Source organism: Podarcis pityusensis (assembly GCF_964106645.2).
Source record: "Podarcis pityusensis genome assembly, chromosome: 15".
Taxonomy (NCBI): Eukaryota; Metazoa; Chordata; class Lepidosauria; order Squamata; family Lacertidae; genus Podarcis; species Podarcis pityusensis.
In genome coordinates this window covers 4,556,157-4,578,231 of record NC_138040.1, presented here as the reverse complement: position 1 = coordinate 4,578,231, position 22,075 = coordinate 4,556,157, and the positions used below count along the sequence as shown (strand labels likewise).

General features: G+C 46.7%; 1 protein-coding gene across 5 annotated transcripts in view; it reads right to left on the bottom strand.

Moving 5' to 3' along the window:
- The window catches only part of VMP1 (vacuole membrane protein 1), a 103,305-nt gene that overhangs the window by 75,650 nt on the left and 5,580 nt on the right, over positions 1 to 22,075 (bottom strand). For 2 of the 5 annotated variants that reach the window (XM_080983141.1, XM_080983144.1), the window contains exons 2-5: positions 10,960 to 11,059; positions 9,385 to 9,520; positions 8,630 to 8,720; positions 7,211 to 7,321 (exon numbers count right to left, since the gene is read on the bottom strand). In XM_080983141.1, coding sequence (XP_080839267.1) covers positions 7,211 to 7,321; positions 8,630 to 8,720; positions 9,385 to 9,520; positions 10,960 to 11,029 — 408 coding nt within the window. In that variant the 5' untranslated portion in view covers positions 11,030 to 11,059. Of the gene's footprint in view, positions 1 to 7,210; positions 7,322 to 8,629; positions 8,721 to 9,384; positions 9,521 to 10,959; positions 11,060 to 14,979; positions 14,999 to 18,994; positions 19,069 to 19,161; positions 19,376 to 22,075 lie in introns of those variants that run through there. The other 3 variants (XM_080983143.1, XM_080983142.1, XM_080983145.1) reach the window with 3 other exon arrangements.

Below are 22,075 nucleotides of genomic sequence, written 5' to 3'. Positions count from 1 at the left end.
TGCAACGCAGATGTGCGAAGTTAAGAACAAGATCCGGCATGCAGGAGAGTAACTCTAAGTCACTGCAGAACTTGCTTGAGAAAAGAGAGGAAAAGCACACACAGAGAGACAGCGAGAATGAAAGATGTGTCCCTAATGCTTAATACGGGCTAAAGCTTAGAATTGTAGTGCTTGCCGATCAGAAGGTCGGCGGTTCGAATCCCCGCGACGGGGTGAGCTCCCGTTGCTCGGTCCCTGCTCCTGCCAACCTAGCAGTTCGAAAGCACGTCAAAGTGCAAGTAGATAAATAGGTACCGCTCCGGCGGGAAGGTAAACGGCATTTCCGTGCGCTGCTCTGGTTCGCCAGAAGCGGCTTAGTCATGCTGGCCCCATGACCCGGAAGCTGTACTCCGAGATGAGCGCCGCAACCCCAGAGTCGGCCACGACTAGACCTAATGGTCAGGGGTCCCTTTACCTTTACCTAATTTTTACCCAGAGTCAACCCTTTGAAATGGACAGATCTGAGTTAGCCACGTTCTCTTCCTAAGCATTTTGTTAAATAGGTTAGCAAAATAATTCAATCCAACTCCTCTAGATTTCCCACTCAGCTGACAGAACATTATGGGGTTTATTCTATTATTATTATTATTTTTTAAGAGGGGAGGAATTGGTGTTACACCCTCACAGCTGTGCTCTTCCACATGATATTTTGGGGCGCTGCCCTGGCCCTTCTCCTAGCCCTTATTAACAGGAGGAATGCTTTAGGAGGTGCAGGCAACACCCACGATAGAGGCACAGACGTGCAACTCAATGCAGATGTCTGGTAAACACACAACCTCAGCTTTTAGAATTACGTTTTGTTACACTTTATATTTTTTTGTTATTGGGTGCAAGCCACATCCTTATTTTTTTAAAAACAACAACAATGCTATGGATTGCACCTGCTTTGCTTCGAGATTTATTTTTATTTTTTACAGTAGGGAATTTTATAGTAGGTTCAGTAAGGTGCGATGGGACACTTGGAAGAGAGAAGCACATTGTTTCACGAAACCAAGAGCAGCACTCCCAAGGTCACCGTGTCCTCCGGGGCTTTCTGCCGCCCCTCCTGACTCCTCTTCCAAAGAATTAGGAAAGCAAAACCGATTCCTGAGAAAAGAGGAAACGGCCCGCAAAACAATTGCGCAACTCGATTGGCACAAACCCTGAAAGAAGTTTGGCAGAATACAGAGCATGAAACGGGCTGGTGCGCTTTGACGGGGGACCCTATCCAACACACAAGAACCTGCCTTCTACCGAGTCAGGCTATTGGTCCATCTAGCTCAGTACTGTCTACACTGACTGGCAGTGTCTCTCCAGGGTTTCAGGCAGGGGACAATCCCAGCCCTACGTGGAGATGCTGGGGATTGAACCTGGGACCTTTGGCCTGCACATACCAAGGGAAAGAGGCATGTCTTGCTCTTTACCACTGAGCTACATCCCTGTCCCCATCAGAAACTCATCACCTCTACTTTTGACTCCAAGATGAGAAAAGCACTTTGCACATGGACCTTTTTTTAAAAAAACCAACAATCATACTGTCTCCCCATTGTTACTCCTAGGGAATGTCCCTCTGCACATGTTCAGTTGTCCCTAGCTCTGAAGTACTTTGATTTCTAAAAACAAGGCAGTGGCAGCTCTGCTTGCACCCTGGGAACCAGGCAGAGGGCCTTCTCGGTAGTGGCGCCCGCTCTGTGGAACGCCCTCCCACCAGATGTCAAAGAGAAAAATAACTACCAAACTTTTAGAAGACATCTAAAGGCAGCCTTGTTTAGGGAAGCTTTTAATGTTTAATAGGTTATTTATTTTAGGTTATTTATTTTAGTGTTTTGTTGGAAGCCGCCCAGAGTGGCTGGGGGGACCTAGCCAGATGGGCAGGGTATAAATAATAAATTATTATTATTATTATTATTATTATTATTAAAATCATCTGGGTACCACAATGGCTCAGCGGTCATATCAGTTGTGAATTAGCAGTGGCTCGGGAGCCTACCTCCCTCGGCCAGTGCTGCTGCACATCACGACCAAAAACTAAAAATAAACACATCAAGAAGACCGAACTCTAGGAAAAGTAGCAAAGCCACAGCTTAATTCAGCCAGGCAATCTGATTTCAAATGGTTGCAATGCCAGCAGAATCTCTCGCAAGAGGCTTCTGGGCAAGGCTGGGGAGTTGGGCAGCCAAGGGGTGGAGCTGGTGATCACTCGAGGATGGCGCCCGTGACGGAGGCCCGGGTGTCACGAATTTGGCAAAGGCGAGGTTTGATTCTGCTGGGCTGCAGCTGCTAAGACGTGGGGATTTACCAGCGTGGTATTAGGGCAGGCACAATCTGTGCTGTTGGTTGTCACAGCCAAGACGCACAGTTGCAGATGTGCATCTTAAAAAGCATGCTCTCCAGAAAGCTGCTACTTTTTTTGGTTTTTGATATGCCGGAAGCCACCTGGAACAGGCAGGAAACGGAGGGCTCCCCCGCACGTTTCAAACAGGGAATGTGATACGAAAGGGGCTCGTGGTACAAAGGAGGCTGGCATAAAGCTGGAGGGTTTTTTGTGATTGCTGTAGCCTCTTACTCCAAGCCAACAAAAGCAGGCCGCAAAGGGAAATGCAGGAGCGCTTGTTATATATTATAATGATGCATAAAATCCCATTCAGCAGTTCAGTACAGTACTATTGACTTGGAATATTTCTCATAGTTCATCTCAGTAATTCCTTACACTAGCCCAGTCATGTTAAGGCACAGAAGTATTAAACCCGAAATGTGGGTGAGCGGACCAAGGCTGAGCAAGAGACCTGGATCAGCCATAGAGCGCCTGCTTTGCATGCAAAAGGCTCCAGGTACAATCCCCTGTATCACCAGGTGGGACTGAAGAAGCCCCTGTCTGAATATCTGGAAACTCGCTGCAAGTCTGCATGGACAATATTGAGCTAGATGGACCAGTGTTCTGGTTCAGTATAAAGCAGCTTCCTTTGTTCTTATGTTTTCAATGTCTGGGCCTCCTCTCTAGAAGCAAGAGAAGGTGAAAGTGCCCCTGAGCACATGCAGAGTGCACTTCCAGCACCGTTAAGTGTGAACAGTGCCCCCCCCCCACATACCAGGGGAAAGAGGCAAGTCTCGCCTTCCTCGTTCACAGGCCATGAGTTGTCCGTTTCAGGGAAAATCAACTTCCATGAGTCTATGATTCAACATGTTGCTTGCGGAGTTCGTATGCTAAGAAGCAAATCAAAAGCAAAACTACGAGAGCAAAGCGTGAGGGTTTTTTGTCACCAATGACCAGGACAACGGTGCCATCTAGTGTCTGCTTTAAACAACACAGCAAGAACAAAAATTTGTTGGAAAATTGTAATCCAACTTCATATGGTTTTTTTTTCTTTTAAAGGACGACTCTTTCAAATCTTGGTGTGCTCACAGAGCCCCCAAGCGGTGGATTTGGGCAGAACTCTTCCATGCAGAACCAAAAGCCACGAAAGCAACTAACAGGCTAAGAGGAGCGGTTTTACTGAACCACAATCAGTAAGCAGCTGGTTTGGGTATTTTTTGCCCAACACAGAACTCTTCATTTCCAACCATTTCCCCCCCTACGTGTCTGAAGCTAGCAGTCCACTTCCACCCAAAAGAGAAGCCCCAAAGGAGGTTATTGTTTCACCTCATTTTGATAATTCAGTTCCTGGGAGTAGAGAAGGACTTGTATTCTTATGTTGTGAAGGGCCCCGAGATCTACAGATGAAGGGTGGTATACAAAATAAAGAGATGATGTTCAGAAAAAACGCAGGAAATTTGATTGCAAACTGGGGGGACATCCCTGTATTTGAAAGTCAAAGTTGGCAGGGACCATGAGGGTCAGCTAGCCCAACACCTTGCAATGCAGGAATCCCCCCCCCCATTAGGGCTTGAACCCACAACTCTGAAACTCTGAGATTAAGAGTCTCATGCTTTACCGACTGAGCTATCCCAGAAAACCATCTCTGTTAAGTGGAACAGCAAGAATGAAAGGCGACGTGAAACTTCAGGGTGGGGGATGAACAGCTAGCAGCCCACAAAGCCACTTTGTCTCCTGTACAGTGGTACCTCGGGTTACATATGCTTCAGGTTACAGACTCTGCTAACCCAGAAATAGTGCTTCAGGTTAAGAACTTTGCTTCAGGATACGAACAGAAATCGTGCTCCGGCGGCGTGGTGGCAGCAGGAGGCCCCATTAGCTAAAGTGGTGCTTCAGGTTAAGAACAGTTTCAGGTTACGAACGGACCTCCGGAACGAATTAAGTTCTTAACCCGTGGTACCACTGTACATGGAAGCAGAATTTGGGACCTGTAAGGACCTCAGCCTACAGCAGACCTGAGTTTATTCATAAGGCCACGTCTCTCTTAGAGCGTAAAAAATAAAGCTAGTAGGAAGGTGGAAGAATTAAGGGAGCATGGAATGTTGGAGGTTTTGATTTCAGCAATGTTGCTTTTACCGTGTTTTCTCCTGTGCAGTCACTTCCTTGTGGTTTCTTATTAACCAGGTTGCAACAACTTCCTGATCGCAATAAAAAGCTGCTAGCGCCATGTATAATTGGAACACCACGTTGATCAGTTCAGAACAGGTTCTGGTTGATGGGGTCTTTTCCAGTGCCATTGCCTTGCCTTAATAAGCAGAGTATTGGACAGACCTTTACTTTAATCACAATGTGAATGCTGGATTTTCTTCCACATGTAGTATCTAGCAACTATTATGGAATAAGGATTCCGTAGCTTAGGGGAAGGCCACAGGCTCTGCAGGCAGAAGGTCCCTTGTATAATCCTCAGCATTTCCAAGGAGGGCTGGGACCCTGGAGAGCTACTGCAAGTCAGTGCAGACAGCAATGTACTATGTGGACCAATGTGTTGACTTGATACAAGATACACTCAGAGAAGACCCATTGTAATCACTTGGCATTAGGGTAGGACAATGTATCAAGACATCGTCCAAAATCGCTTTGAAGTCCACATTGTGCTAATGGTTTCATAGTATTTGACATGGCAATATATCGCAAATCACAATGTGTTCGTGTGTGCTATGTAAAAAAAATATCGAGATTTGTGGGGGAAACTGTGAAGCCAGTCATTGCTTCTCTCATGATTCCTGCCGCCCCTGTTGCTCTGTACTACAAAATAACAGTTGTAACAGTATGTTAAAGGTAAATAAAATCTTGTAAGTTTTAGACCCCTAAGTAGTAGCAGTTCCCGGAACATTAAGCCATTCGCCTCTACATAGTTCCAGCCTTATTTTAGACATCGTGATATATTGGTATATCGCGAGGTTTAGAAGGCGATATATCATGATGTTGAAAACCAGACATCGCTCAGCCCAGCCAGGCATGGATAAGAGGTCTGTTGATTTCGATGAGCCTAACTGCAGTTGCAGAATTTATTTATTTCATTTATTCCTAAGACCGCTGTTCAGCATAAATGGGTCCCAAAGCTGTTGACAGAACTGTCAACAAAACCATTCCATCAGTCCAATAACATGATATGTAAAACAATAAAAACCACACGTAAAAAACAAAATAGGCACAATATGACTTAATATGCCTTCTGTGGGGGAGAAAACAAAGTTCAACGCAGAGGTGGAGGCCTGTCTGATCTCAGCCTGTTTCTCCATCCCGGCTTTATTCAAACCTCTGCTGCTGTTTCAAACAGCCTCCTTTTCCCTCTCACTCTCTCTCCATCCCTGTTTTACTCAAACTTTCCCCCCTTCAGTGTCTCCCCCTTCTTAATATACTCTTACTTTTCCATTCCTCGGCTGCCTCATGTGAGAGAGGTGCAGAGCTCTCAAATATTCCAAAGGACGTGGAGTCCTCAACTATTCCCTAGTATTTCAGTCAAACTTCTGTTGTTGTTTAAAACCACCATTTCCCCTTCACTTTTTTGCATCTTTGCTCAAACTTTTGTTTCAAACCACTGCCCTCCCTCCCTCAGTGTCTGCCCTTCTCTTCTCGCTTCCATGCCACAGCCCTGCTATTGTGCAATAAATCTTCACTTTTGCTCCCTTATCCTGCCCTGACTTCATCCATATCTACCACCGAGATGAGGCACTACAAATCCTCCAATGGCCGTGCGGTGACATTCTTACATTTTTATTACATGCAGCAGAGGTTTGCAACCCTTTTGAGTCCCTTGACCAACTACATTCTTTCTGCGGCACCCCTGTGGGGCTCAGGAGCCGAGTTATGTCCCTCCTTGCCTGCAGAGCTGACAGCCCCTCATCCTTTTTCAAATGCCCTCCCTTGTGGAGTGATCCCTCAGCCTCCTCTCCCCTTCTCCTTGGGAGTTCTCTGGGTAGCTGCCGCCACCGGTCTCTGAACTGCTCCCCCCTGCTCCAAAGAGAGGTGCCTCCTCAGGTCACCCCACAGCGGCCTGGGAAGAGGATGCCCCCAGCCTTGGTGGCCCAATGGAGACTGGCCAAAGGTGAACGTGAGGCAAACAGCTTCACAAGCCCTGAGGAGGCAGAGATGTGAGAGGGCATCCGAGGAGGGAGGGGAGGAAAGAGGGACAGAGGCCAGGGCTGCTTGCAGAACCCCTGACCATCATTCAAGGCACCCCAGAGTGCCATGGCACACTGGTTGAAAATCACTGACATAGAGATAAAAACAAACCTGAGAGTACACTGGGAGTGGCTGCCGGGACCACATAACACCGGTCCTGAGAGATCTGCATTGGCTCCCAGTACGTTTCCGAGCACAATTCAAAGTGTTGGTGCTGACCTTGAAAGCCCTAAACAGCCTCGGTCCTGTATACCTGAAGGAGCGTCTCCACCCCCATTGTTCAGCCCAGACACTGAGATCCAGCGCCGAGGGTCTTCTGGCGGTTCCCTCACTGCGAGAAGTGAAGTTACAGGGAACCAGACGGAGGGCCTTCTCGGTAGTGGCACCCGCCCTGTAGAATGCCCTCCCATCAGATGTCAAGGAAATTAGCAGCTATCTTATTTTTAAAAGACATCTGAAGGCAGCCCTGTTTAGGGAAGCTTTTAATATTTAATGCTGTATTGTTTTTAACACTCGATTGGGAGCTGCCCAGAGTGGCTGGGGAAACTCAGCCAGATGGGCGGGGTATATATAATAAATTATTATTATTATTATTATTATTATTATTATTATTACTACTACTATACCCACCCATGGAGTCACTCATACGTCACACGTGTTCTCTCTCTCTCTCTCTCTCTCTCTCTCGCTTACCAAGTAGAGCAGAAAGGTGTGAAGACCCGTTCCAAGTCCCACTGAGGACAGAATGCCTAAGCCTACCCAGTAGGCACACCATAAGAGCTTCTTCTCCAAATAATGCACATACTAAGATAAAAGAGGGTGGGGGAGAGAGAATAAAAGGTTACACTTTCACAAGAAGGTGCAATGCTTATCAAATCCTTCTACAGCATGCCACTGAAAAGCAAGTAAAAACACACAGACGTTTCGAAAAATTACTTTAAAACCAGTTTTAAGGGTGTGTCATATGACTGGTGATGCCTGAACACCTGAGAAAGACAACCATTTCCATGGCGCCAAAAGGTTGGTGCTAGGTGGGTCTCCCTGGGGAGAGCACACCTTAAAGGGGATGGGGAGCTCTTATTGTGAGACAATAGCACACATCAAAAATAAAACAGAAATCAGTGCAGTTCAGAGAAAAGGAGGGCAGCGGCAAATTTAAAAACCTGCAGTGCACAATGTTTTGCCATTTGGTGCTGATGCAGAATTTGAGTCCTGCCTGGGCGGAGAACCTCTTAAGGCAGGGGTGGGGAGGGGTGGGGGCCCCCTCCAGACATTGTTGGCTCCAATTCCCATCATTCCCAATGTGGCGAAAGGTCAGGGATGATAGAGATTGCAGTCTGGTGACATCTGGAGAGCCACAGTTCCCCTAACCCCCATTTCAGGTGTTGACATCTGCTCCTAGAAAGCCAGATCTGGAGGAAGAACCAAAAAGCCAAAGACCAGCACACAGAGAGGTGAACCTCACATGGGTGCTTGGAAAAGCAATTATTTTACCTTATTTCTGTATCAAAAATTCCAATTGCCCAACAGGTTTCCATTTCAGCATACATATAAACAGAATGCAACTGTCACTTATCTAAGACCCTGATGGGACGTTTTTCAAAGTTTGATGTTTTATTATGTTTTCATAGGTGTTGGAAGCCACCCAGAATGGCTGGGGAAACCCAGTCAGATGAGCAGGGTATAAATAATAAAATTATTGTTATTGTCAGGAGTCTGGCTGCTGGATCAGGCCAGTCAACTACCTAGTCCAGAATCCTGCTCTCACAGTGGCCAGCCATGCCTAAGGGAAACCCGCAAACAGGACTTGAGCCCAACAACCTTCTCCCTACTCGTGATTCCTAGAAAGTGGCCTTTGGGAGAAGTAGAACACAGCCATTGTGAATTTGGTGGGAGCAGATTCCATAGCTTTAACTGTGAGCACCATCACTCAGAAAGAGAAGAAATTCCTCATCTGGAGGGTACGAAGCGACCGTCTCTTCCACTGATGCCCGCCGTTCAATTTCGGGCATTTTTTCTTTCTTTTTTTAGCCTGCTGCCCTACCGAGAGAACGCATGCAAGCCCTCTGCACGTCCTGAAAGCGCTAGGCCCTGTTTGATATGTAGCGTTACCTGTTGATGTGCACCTTCGATATAATACGCGGATGTAAGCAGTGCCAGCAGCAGTAAGAGAGACACCACGATCCTTCGGCGATGCCACAATCTTGGGAGGGGGAAAATAAATAAACTGCTGTTAGAATCAAAAATCCAGAGAAGGACCACACTGACACGCACTGGTACCTCCCTCCTTGCCCCATTCACATTCATATTTCAGCCACAACAACAACAACAATTATTATTTATTATTATTATTATTAATACTCCATCCATCTGACTGGGTTGCCCCAGCCACTCTGGGCGGCTGAACCAGATAACCCCCCCCCCGCTCTAGCGAGCCCATAGGAATATAGGAAGCGGCCTTGTATTGATCCAGACAAGCTCTTCCTAAGAATTGTAACACAAGATTCCAGAACAGGCTCCTGAGATCTTTGGAATTTGCAGGAGACACCCCCCCCCCAATAATTATGTACCATGGCAAAGGTGCAGTTCCTTTGCCGTGGGTCAGATCCTACCCCATTCCATTAGGTGCACCACATTCTAGCATCAGGGGAAGGGAGAGAAAAAAATCTCCCACCTCTTGGACTAAATCTTGACACAATAAAATCTAGGCTTTGATAAAGGAAGTAGAGGCAGAGGGGAGGGGAGCTGGGGGGGGGGCTAGTGAGTGCCTTTCAACTGGACCCAGCCCCATTTGGGAGGGGAGGAGAGACCCGATTTTGGGACCCCGTGGTTCAAGAGTAAAAAGTTAAGGAGAAGTAGGCCTTTACTTTATGGTCAATTCTTTCAAGTTTAATAATGTTTCCAGGAAAAAATACTGCAAGGTAATGAGTGGCTTCTTCCAGAGGACGATATCCAGGCGCTCTTCTCGTTCTCTCTTCTTCTGTTCGCTTGACGGAGAAGGCTCTGCAAAGAGGAAGGAGGGGGGTGGAGGAAAAGGGGAGAGGGAAGAGCTATGAGAAACGGCAAGCATTGTCAGCCCTGTGAAAGATTTCACCCTCCGAGTGAAACGAGGAAATTCCCTTCTGGGTATGAACCCAATGTGAGGCCATCGACAGCCCTGGGGGCTTCATCACCCACCAGATGGTTGCTCAGCTGGTTGCTTGTTCCAAAAAGCAAAAGGGCTAATACAGGGGCGGAGAAGTGCAGGTCTTGGGGGTCAAATGCTAACCTCCAGATCATTCTGCCTGGCCCCTTGGAACTCTCTCAAAAGCACACCCCCAAATGGTCTTGCTCTCAGCCCTCCTTGAATGTTTTTGCCTGGCTGGAATGTGCCCTTGGACTCTGATCATGCTTCTTGTCTGCCTGCATAGCATGGGCCACAGAGAGAGGTGTTTGTGGGAGCAGGTGGGTATAGAAAAGCAAGAAGAGAACGCATTGCGCAAAATAAGACTGGCTAAGCAGCACTTCTTCAGCTTATATAATGAAAACAGGTTGCAGTGTTCAGCTTTTTTGGGCACAAAGTGTTATGTGACTTCATAGCCTGTAGCACCAAGTAGACACAGCCTGGTCCTGAAAGCCTTTTCAAATGCGTTTTCAAAATGGGCTTGTGGCTCGATTTGCATTTTATTGCAAAATGGGTAAGGAAGGGGGGGCGCTTTAGCTCAGTGGAGGAGCATCTGCTTTGCATGCAGGTTCAATTGCCGGCATCTCCAGGTAGGGCTGGAAAGACCTCTGCTTGACATCTTGGGAGAGCCACTGCCAGCCAGTGTTGACAGAACTGAGCTAGAATCAACCCAATGGCCTGAATCTGTGTCAGTCAGTTTGCCATGTTGCTGGACTCCAGCTCACATCAGCCTCAGAGGATGAGATAGCATCAAAGACCCCAAAAACTGCTATCAAGTACAGCAGGACAGTGCTGAGATAAATCAGGGGTGGGGAATCTACCTGAAGTTTGATTTTATAGTTTTAACTGATTTCTTGCATCTTTATAGTTAAGCAGTACATCAATTACCTAAATAAGTAAAAGTAGGTCTAACACAAGCAATCAGAATGAAGTAACTCAACTGTCACCTCAATAGTGTTCAGATCCTCTCAACTAAAAGTATCGAAGCTAATACAGATATTTACTGAAGTTTAAGATCTGAGAAATTTCCTCCTCCTGCCACATCCCAATTTCCTTTAGTGTCATGACCGTGGTGGGTGGGGCCAGAAGCAAAACAAACAAAACAAAACAAAACCAGGGCAGAACAGCAGATGAGACTCTTATATTTGCACAGTAGGCTACAATCCAACCATGCAAAAACAAAACTAAACTATGGTTTCTATACCCCATCCCTCAATATACATGCAAGCAAGCAAGCAAGCAAGCAAGCAAGAGGCATTATCCCAGTTCACTGTCTCACCTGTGAAGTTTCCATTGTGCTGCTCTTTGCTCATTGCCATGCGCCTCAGGTCTGTTCCATTCTCTGCCATTTCATAGATCAGTCACTTATGGGGACCTACCTTCAAAAGAGACAAGACGCAAAACTCACAAAGCTGTTAAGCCAAAAGTTGCCCGACAGCAAAAACAAGACTCTAGCGTGAGATGATTCGGCCAGGAGTCCACATTTCCACTTGACACCCTCTCCAGAGCAAGGAATGTAGCTCAGTGGGGGAGCATTTGCACTGCGTTCAAAAGGTCTCTGATTCAATATCCAAAATCTCCATACAGGACCGGGAATTTCCCCAGCTTGAAACCCTGGAGAGACACTGCCAGTCAGTGTAGACAATACTGGGGTCGGTGGATCAGTGGCCTGTATAAGATGACTTCCTATGTTCTGATTTAAATCAGCCCTTAATTCAGATCCATGAGGACCAGCATCTTCTGCAAGTTCAATTGGGCTACATGTTATACATGGTAACCACCAGAGGGAGCCCTTATCCATATATTGTATGATCAAATATCCCAAGTCTCATCTAAAAAGGGTCAGTGTAAAGGTGAGATACACTAGTCCTCATGACAGCACAAGGCCACCTGGAGAAGTAAATGTAAGGCCAAAGTTCACTATGTTTCCCCAACTCATGCAGTGTCTAAACCAGGGGTAGGCAACCTGGTTTAGGTTGGATCAAAGCAAAAAGAGCTTTGAGAAATGCGAACCGTCAGGTTTAAGGGAAGGGAAATGGACTGTCTGTTCAATGGTGCAGAAAAGAGGCAGGGTGCATTTCTTCCTGGACTGATCCTTGGACTGCCACTTTGCCAGAGCAAAACCCTCCAGAGCAGCAGCAGCAGCAGCAGCAGCAGCAGCAGCAGCAGCAGCAGCCCAATAATAATAATAATGATAATAAATTTTATTTATATCCCGCCCTCCCCAGCCAAAGCCGGGCTCAGGGCGGCTAACAACAATAAAACAGTATAAAAGTATAGCATAAACAACACTCTAAAATCATTCATTATAAAATTAATTAATTCAGGCCACTGGCAACCATTGGGCCAGAGCTCCGCGAAGATTGCCGAGGGAGGGAGTCAGGCCGTGCCCTGGCCAAAGGCCTGGTGGAACAGCTCTGTCTTGCAGGCCCTGCGGAAAGATGTCAAGTCCCGCAGGGCCCTGGTCTCTTGTGACAGAGTGTTCCAAACTAGCAAACTGCAGCTTTTCACAAAACAGAATCATTTGCTGATGGGGGCTCTTAAAGTAGGGTTGCCATGTACAGTGGTGCCTCGCAAGACGAAATTAATTCGTTCCGCGAGTTTTTTCGTCTAGCGAATTTTTCATCTTGCGAAGCACGGTGTTGGAAAAGTTTTGGAAAAGCTTCAAAAATCACCAAAAACCTCAAAAAAGGCTACCACACCGCGTTCTACGAGTTGCTCCTCGAAGTCAAGTCGCAACTGTATTAATGGTGTTAAGAAAAAGGAAACAAACTTGCAAAAAACGCAAGACGTTTTCGTCTTGTGAAGCAAGCCCATAGGGAAATTCGTCTTGCGAAGCAGCTCAAAAACCGCAAAACCCTTTCGTCTAGCGAGTTTTTCGTCTTGCGAGGCATTCGTCTTGCGGGGCACCACTGTATTCTTTTTAGAGATCCCCCAAAATTGTGGAGCGTTTTTCTTAGGGAAACCCAGAAAACAAGTTGCAGAGTATCTTTTTTCAGACAAACTCCAAAAACGCAACCCCCCCCAAACACCCCATGATTTTTCTATTGATTGCCTAAGATCTAATACATGGGTAGGCAAACTAAGGCCTGGGGGCCGGATCTGGCCCAATCGACTTCTCAATCCGGCCCACAGACGATCCGGGAATCAGTGTGTTTTGACATGAGTAGAATGTGTCCTTTTATTTAAAATGCATCTCTGGGTTATTTGTGGGGCATAGGAATTCATTCACCCCCCCCCCCCAAAAAAAATATATAGTCCGGCCCACCACATGGTCTGAGGGATTGTGGACTGGCCCATGGCTGAAAAAGGTTGCTGACCCCTGGTCTAAACTTCAAATTCCCCAGCTCATGCACTCTGATGGGAGTTGCACCCGAAGGAGTGCAGAAGCTGGTGGAGGCTGAACTAAGGCTGAGAGCAGAAAGTCACACGAACCAACTACTTTCTGCAAAATCTGATCATATACACCAGAAAACACCTCCGGATCAAACTTCCCAAATCGAACGTCTTACTCCAACCACGACCTCAGGACTCTCTAAATCAAAGTCCTAATTTTGCGGGTGCCAATTGCCGTGCAACTTTCTGGTACACGGACAGCTGGCTTTATTCAACAGCCAAGATGTGCAGGGAATCCCAGGTTGAAATCCCCACCGTGGACCTGTTGGGTGGTGGTGGGTAGTTCCACAAACGAGGCTGCCCTGAAAGAGTTTCTCGGGTGATGAGGACACCCAGAGGAGAGTCTCATTTCCTGACCTCAACGACAGGCAAACATGAATCCCTTTCTGCATCAAACATCTCCTGACTTTTCAGCTTTGCCTTCCAAATCCCTTCTGGTGCTTCGAGAGTTACTTGCTACCAACGGAAACCACTAAAAACAGAGAGCGGCAAGAGGAGAATAGCTTTCCATGAGTAACCCATATTCAGGGCAAAGACTCGGGGCGGGGGGAACCTTACTTGTAAGCATAATTCTATAGCATAGAATAGAATTTTATTATTACAGTCACAGACCAGTTCCGGCTCACTTACAATATCAGGAAAATCATAAAACACAACAGGAATACATTGAATTGCAATTGGGTATAACAGAGACAATTCAGATATAGCGGCAAAATATAACCTGAAATTATCATTTAAAACCTTAATGATTTTGGTAGTACAGCTTGTTCCCTAAGTTTTATGGCAGTCGCACAGAATTTGGCCACCCTTAACGTGATCTCTAGATCCTTGTCCTCTACCATGAGTTTTAGACATTGAAATTCGGACCCATTTGGAGATTTTTGTATAACAGGAGTGATAAATACTGCTGCGTAGAAACAGCAGCGTAACAAGACATGAGAGACAGTTTCTACCTCCATCAAGCCACAGGGGCAGACTCGTTCCACGTATGGTTTACTCTCGAATCTGCCCTGCAATAAGGCAGATGGCAGCACGTTGAATCTAGCGAGGGTAAATGACCGTCTGTATTTAATTCTATAGCATTTTTTTTAAAAAAATTAATGCCCTGTCTTTCAGGGAATATGCATGGACTCATCCACCAGGGATGAGATCCACCAGTTTTCCACACTGCAGGGGGTTACAGGGGAAATTCCAGGGGAGGTGTGGGGGACCTGTGGTCCTCCAGATGTTGCTGGACTACAACTCCCATCATGCCTGCTGGCTGGGGCTAATGGAGTCCACAGGTCCCCCCTCCCAGGAGTAGAACAGGCTCCACTAGTTCTTCCCTTTGGCTCTGCACAGACCACCACCAGCAAGCACGTTATCTCCCATGCCATCTGTTCCACCAACATTGATCTTCTTTTATAGCAAGCTTATCAAAGCAAAGTTGAAAGAAACAAGTGGTTTATAGCAACTTAAAAAGCAGGATTTTCTTAGGAAACAAACCGTCTTATCACTAAATCCATGTTTATCACCAAAGCCACACTTTAAAACAAGCTGAAATACAAGTTTATTAAGAGAAACAAACCAAACAAACCAAGCAAGCAAGCAAACAAACAAACAAACAAACCACCAACACCCCAACAACGTACTCCCTTCTCCCCCACACTCCCAGCAAACCGGAGGAACATTTCAGCACTTTCAGCGGCAAGACCCAAGCAGATCGAGCCCTAACCCTTAAAATTCCTAGGCATGTTTTTAGGTGCTTGGCTGACCAGGCAATTGGGATCTCCTCCCATCCTTTCTGCCCTGGAGTAAACAGGCAGACTTTTTAAAAATATAATTGCTGCATTATAAATATAACACCAGATAAATTCAACCCAAAACCGAATAAACCAATTTTCCCAACTGAGCTTTAATATACCTCTTTGTGCCTTTGCCGCCTTGCTCTCAAAGGAACGCAACAGCCCAGGGTCTGTTAAGTGCTGAAGGAAAGTTCTACGAGTTCCAGAGAGGGAAACGAGAGCCCACCCAGGACGCAGTGTAGAATGAACACCAGTTTTACAAGGTTGAGACAATAAGTTTCTTCAGACAAACTATTAGGGTGGTGTGGAAAGGTTTTTTTTAATTTATTTTTTAAAAATCCTTGTATATTTTTAGCACTATGAACACCCAAAAGGAAACATTCAATTAGAACAAAAAAATTGGGACAAAAAATTAGGACATCCTTGAAAGGCATCCAAAAATTGGCACAGCACAACTTAACAAAGAAGTTACTTTGGCAGCAAAGGGAGCGGAAGGGCTCTCTCTCTCTCTCTCTCAGGTATGGCTGAATGGCTGAACCCATCGAACAAAAGTGAGAATTGTAATGCTTCTCAGATGATTTTGGACTCCAAATCCCATCAGCCCAATGGTCAAGGAGCCGCACCATGTACTTAAAGCACATACAATCCCCATTTAAAGTGTGTGACACCCCTCGAAGAATTCTGGGATTCCCCCTCATAGAATGCAATTCCCAGCATCCTGAACAAATTACAGTTCCCAGTATTCTTGGGTTTTTTTGGGGGGAGGGGAGAAGCTATGTGCTTTGAATGTGCACTGGATCACACAACTGTAGAGTTGGAAGGGACCCCGGGGATCATCTAGTCCAACCCCCTGCAATAGCAGGACTATGCAGCTGTCCCACACAGGGATCGAACCTGCAATATTGCCTTCATCGGCACCGCGCTCTAACCAGCCGAGCTATCCAGGCTGTGCTTTTAAGTGTGTGACGTGGGTCTTCTGGTAGTCCCAGAAACGCCAGAGGTTAATGCCCCCTGCTGTAAACAAGTCTATGCGCTTCCTTAAGGCAGGTCTGGGGGGAGAGAGAAGGGGGGAGGAATTCTCCCCGAACACCCAGAGAGTCCTCTTGAAAATAGTGACAGAGCCATCTCCCTTGAAGAATGTAAAATCCAATCCCCTTATGCTAAGTAACACTTTGAAAGGGCCTCAGGGATGTCAGAAGTCCTTAGGGGACCTTTAGGGAGAGAGAACAGGTGGTCGTCTGGGCCCAAGATCAACTGGCAGAGATGTTTAGCAACTGACGGGCTCATGTCCTGCTATGTTCATTTCCCCCCCGAACTGTAACACAACCAAGAGACACGGCAACATAGTTTAAACATTACATTTTAGTTACTGGAAAAGCAGGAGGACCCACAATCATTAGCTCATTGTACAAACACCGATTGCACAACAGGACACATTCCCTGGGCGGCGCCTGCTTAATCTGGCCCAAATGGGGTGTCCTAATTTTTGTTTTTGTTTTTTATCAGGTCTGAAGCTGGCGGTTGCATGGGTGGGGCTGAGAGAATGGGATCCAGCTCTGGCAGGAGACAAGGAGGTCAGAAAGAGAAGGAAAGGTTAGTTTGTTTCCAAAGGGATTCGGCAAAAGCTATTCGCCTGGGATGAAATAAAGTTCACCTCAGGTGACCAGGTAAGCAAGCTTTTGTAAAACTGAAGAGGGCCGCTTCCTTCCCACTTTGGGCCTTTTGCTGTGACCAATGTTACGTAGATATATGGGGACTGGCAGGCTAGGAAACTTGAACTGGACTTTAAAGATGAACCCAAACAAAATGTTGTGCCATGGAGTGCTCCTGTTCGGCCTTCCAGCAAGCCAGTCACACCCTTTCCCAAGATATTCCATTCCATTCCCCACAAGGCCAACTATCAGGAATGAGAGGAGTTATAGTCAACTGGAGGACGACACGTCCCCTGTCTCAGGGAAACGGGATATAACTTTAAGCCTGGCAAAGGAACAACATGTTAGATTTGACAGACCCTTTGACCTCACATTATTCTTCAGGTTGTTGGTGTCACAGATGGTTTTCTTCAGCTCATCTCCAACTCAGAAGTTCACTTTCCCCAGTTCTCTCAAGAAACCATGTTTAAGACCTCGAGAAGATCTTTCCAGATTAGGCCAACGGGCCTTGTAGTTCCTACAGTGGCCAGAAAGATGCTTATGGGAAGTCCATTGAGCTGTCATGTAACACACCTGTTGATGGACATAACCCCCCAAGCATTATGACCCAGATCCACAAGGCTGACCAGATCCTACCCTTGACCAACTTCCCGTGGGCCAAATCAGGCATCATTACGACATCAGGTGACAATTCCAAAGCTGTTTGCCAAAGCCACCAAGCAGTTAGCTCCTTGGATGTTTGTTTGCAGGTGCGGTTTGGGTTCAGACTGGACCTGTGAGTGGGCAAAGCAGGGCTCACACACCTTCAAAAGGGATGATAAAGCCGATCAGCTGGTCCGTGCTGACAGCGAGCTGCCCCAGCTCCACTGGTGCAGCTGATCTGAGAAGGGCTCGCCTTCTGCGCCAATCAGCAAGCCCTGCTTGCAAAGGAACAACTTACATGCCCCCCCATCTAACACTGCACATGGCATCAGGCTGGAGACGGAGACAACGGAGAAACGGCCTCAAGGGCGGATTCATGCCCACACCTGGTCTAACTCCTTTTTTTAAAAAACACTGGCTCTCAGCTTAGCTTTCAGGATTGTGTTGAAAAGCTCAGCCAGATCAGACCGAAAGTTCACCTTGTCCAGTCTTTCACACCCAATCTGATGCCCTCCACAAGTGTTGCTGGAAATACAACTCCCATCATCCCTGCTTGCTGGGCATGCTAGCCAAAGCTGACATAGTCCAAAGCAGGCATCCCCAAACGGCCCTCCAGCTTTTTAGGGGGAAAAAATCCCCCCCCAAAAAAATTACAATTCCCATCATCCCTGACTACTGCTCTGGTTAGCTAGGGATGATGGGAGTTGTAGTCCCAAAAGAACTGGAGGGCCGAGTTGGGGGATGCCTGGTTCAAAGCATGTGGGGGTGGGGACGCCTGTCTATTCTCTGTGGCAGAGTCTCCTTAAGGTCCCAGGAAGAACTTATTTCCAGGTTCCACTTCCTCCTGAGCTCCTTTCAGCTGGAAATGCCAAGGCTCTTCTGCATGCATAGCATAGCACAGCTACGATGCCCCTTCCCAGCTGCCTGGCTGCCCATTGACAAGCCTCCTATGACTTAGCAAAGGGTCAACAGATACGTCTCTCTCCCCCCCCCCCCGTGGGCTTGGGGGGTTGCCAAGCCGTCCCATCAATCCTCCCAACCTGTTCCCCCTCCCCTTCTTTCCCCGCCTCCACTCCCAAGCTTTGGGAAATCCCAGTTTGGAACCAGCTGCTGTCAAAAAATAGAATATGAAACCAGGGACACTACCGGCCTGACTATTATACTCTGTCCTTACTTGGCTGAACAAGAATGACCTGGAAAACTAACAAGGGGTGAAAAAATAATGGCCTGCTGTATCATTATCAGTGACGGCTAAAGCAGAGACACTCTCTTTCATGGATTTATTTTCCCTTCCAGACTCAATAGTGGTGAGATTCCTCCGTTCCAGAGGCTGTTAGAAGATTACACAGCAAATGCTTCATTCAACAGCCAGTGATGCATCATTTGTAGTCAGACCATTGTTCCACCTAGCTCAACACTGTCTACCCCAGGGGGGTAGAGAACCTTCTTCAGGCCAAGGGCCACATTCCTTTCTGGGGAACCTCCTCGGGGCCACATGCCAGAAGCATAAGCTTTACCTTTTGTCCAGTAAGCTAGTTTCAGCACACACACTCCTTTCCAGGCAAGCAAGAGGAAGGATCACAGACACATTCTAGCCAAAGAAAAACACTCAAGGAAGTCATGAAGCAGCACTGCTCTACACGCCTAGGTCTTTTGGCACTTCCACATAAGGCTGAGAGAGACTGCCAGCCCATGTGGACAATACTGGGCTCGATGGACAAATGTGTCTAAGGCAACTTCCTCTATTCCTAGGTATGACTGGTTGGCAGGCAGGGTTTCAGGCAGAAATATTTTCCCAACCCCCTCTTTGGAAACGCCAGAAACTGGATTCGAGACCTACTATATGCAAGCAGATGATCTATCAGTAAGAATGGCTCTTTTCCATGCTGAGATGTCCACCTGATGGGGCCATGGTCCAAATGAGTCACACTTAAATCATGTCCCAGGACTCACAAGCACGCACCAAGATATCGCTAAGCTCCAAATGACTTTCTGCCCTGGCCTTACCTCCTTCCATTCGTAGTGGAAAATTCTGCACCATCTCTACATCAACTGGATTTGACAACTGTTCTCAATGCAGAAGGGCTGCAGAACTGCCAGCCGTGAGCAGGAGGCTGTCCATTGTGTCTCTGCATGAGTCATGGGAAGGAGGCAATGCATGAGCAATTGGACTCAACTGGGGTGAGGGTGCTGCCCAATTCCATTCTGCCCCTGCACTGCCTGTGATCAGATCATTCAATCACTTCTGATAGAGAAATATAGCCAACCCTGAAGAGAATGCCTGCTGTTATCCCTATCTGCTACAGTTGTGGGTTATGAAAGCTATGGCTAATGATTTACTGGGAACGTGCCAATTGCTTCTGTTCTGCTCCTCCTTGCTAGTGACTCAGAGCAACAAACCCCAATTCTTAGAATCCTTAGTCCAGCATGACATCAAATCTGATTTGCTTTGCTCCAAACTAGGACGAAAAGTCATGGCTTACCAATGGTGGTTTGTAAAAGAAACCACAACTCATGGTTTGGACCTAATGTGAGGCCGAGGATTTTGGTTTGCTGCTCTCATGTTGTAAGGGGAGGAAGGGGAAGCGATGTAGAATTGATCAGCACGTTCAGAGGAAGCCATTAACCGTGGCTTAGCGCAAGGTGCAAATGCACCCAAGATCTCACTGTTTTGTGCTTAACTCTTTCCAATCAATACTCTAAACGCAGCCCCCAGTTTTAAACCACAGAAGGAAAAATGAGGGCCTCAGCGATCGAAAGCCAGTGAAACCCAGCTTCAAAACCAAGGGGCTAGTCTCTCGCTTCATCTCTAACCCTCCAACTCAGAGGAGGCTATATTTAGATCACGAATTCTGCTCCTCGCAAGTCAGAAGCTTTAAAATCCATCACACTTTCCCCTTCTTCAACCCCCAGCAATTCTCCCCGCCAATCCTATGGCAACACAGCTGCTCATGAATGAACATGGTGCCTCAGCAAAGGGAGAAAGAACACACACACACACACACACACACACACCAACCAGTGTTAGGAAATGCAAGGTCTCCTCCAGCTTTGATTCTCACTCTCATAAATGAGTTTGAAATGAAGTGGAGAAATCCTCACTACATCAATCAACTTTAAAGACTGACTGAATAAGCTTTCCCCTTATTATGAATGGATTGGGGGGGGGGTGTTTGGGGGTGGGAGGAACTGGAATAAGTGTATAAATGACAAAGATATTATTAGAATGGGAAACAAAAGACGACCTAGTTAAAGCTTCAGTGACGCACTGGGGAATAGATATAGGACACAATATAGATCTTAACCTCTGGGAGGAACTTTGGAAAAGCGACTTGAAATTTATAGCATGTTATTCTTTGAAAGGGAACTATTTGAAAATGATTCATAGATGGTATTTAATTCTGAGTAGGTTGGCTAAGATTTACAAGACAGAATCAGATACCGTATTTTTCACCCTATAGGGCACACCTAGTTTTTTTTTTGGGGGGGGGAATAAAGAAAAAAAATTATTTCCCCCCCCAGGAGCGGGGCTGGGGCGGGGGAAGCCCGAGCTTCCCCCGACCCCAGCCCCCAGAACAGGCTGCCATCTGCAAGCCTTGGGAGCCCGGCGGGAACTCTGCCCGAAGCCCAGGGCGCGTTACTCAGCGCGCCCCAGGCTTCGGGATGCAGGCTGCTAACTGCAAGCCTGGGGAGTCCGACGGCAACTCCCGCCGGTCTTCCCAGGCTTGCGGAGAGCTGCCCGAAGCCCGGGGTGCACTCCGCTGCGCTCCCCGGGTTTCGGGCTGCAGGCTGCTGTCCACAAGCCTTGGGAGCAAGGCGGGAAGGCTTGCGGATAGCTTCCTGAAGCCTGGAGAGTGAGAGGGGTCGGTGCACACCGACTCCTCTCACTCTCCAGGCTTCAGCGAAAACCTGCATTCGCCCCATAGGACGCACACACATTTCCCCTTCATTTTTGGAGGGGAAAAGGTGCGTCCTATAGGGCGAAAAATACGGTAAGTGTTGGAAGTGTAAAGATGTGGAGGGAATGTTCTTTCACATATGGTGGACATGCAAAAAGGTAAGAGTATTGGGAAATGATTTATAATGAACTGAAAAAAATGTTTAAATTACTTTCCCCCCAAAAAACCCATAGTCCTTTCTGCTGGGGATAACCCAGACTGAAATCCCCAGGTATCAGAAAAGGTTATTCATGTATGCAACAACTGCGGCCCATGTTTTGTTAGCCCAAAAATGGAAAGTGAGCAAGGTCCCAACTAAAGAGAATTGGCAACTCAAGTTGACATATAGAATAAGAGAGCAAGAAGAACATGTCTTTAAAGAAGAATGGAAAATGTTTATTGAGTATATGGAAAATAACTGTACAGCTGAAAATGCTGGCAGCATTAAGATAAATTCAACATTCAGCAGAGTAAATAACTCTTGATGAATGTAATAGTGGAAAATTGATTTGACTGGCTATTGTAAAATATGCAGGGATGAACCATGGTAAAATGAACCACGGAAAGAGAAGAAGTCACTGGATATTTTAAAGTTTGCAAAATATTTATTTGAAATTGTAAAGTAGAAAATTTAATAAAAATTATTATTAAAAAGAGTATAAATGACAAAGTTTGGGACACCATTTCCGAATCTTACAAAAAGCAGGAAGAATAACATAAGAGGCCTACTGGAGCAGGATTACTGTTCTGTAAGTGATTTGTTAGCCTCCGGACAACACACACTTATAGTGAAAGTGCAGGAACATAGAGGCTCCCTTGCCCCAAAACACCCAGAACAGATCCACATCATATATTTAAAGCACACCCAACGCACGTTTAAAGCACATTACTTCCTCCAAAGAATTGTGGAAAATGCAGCTCCACCTCACAAACTACAATTCCCAGCACCCTTCACCTACTACAGCTCCCAGTATACTTTTGTT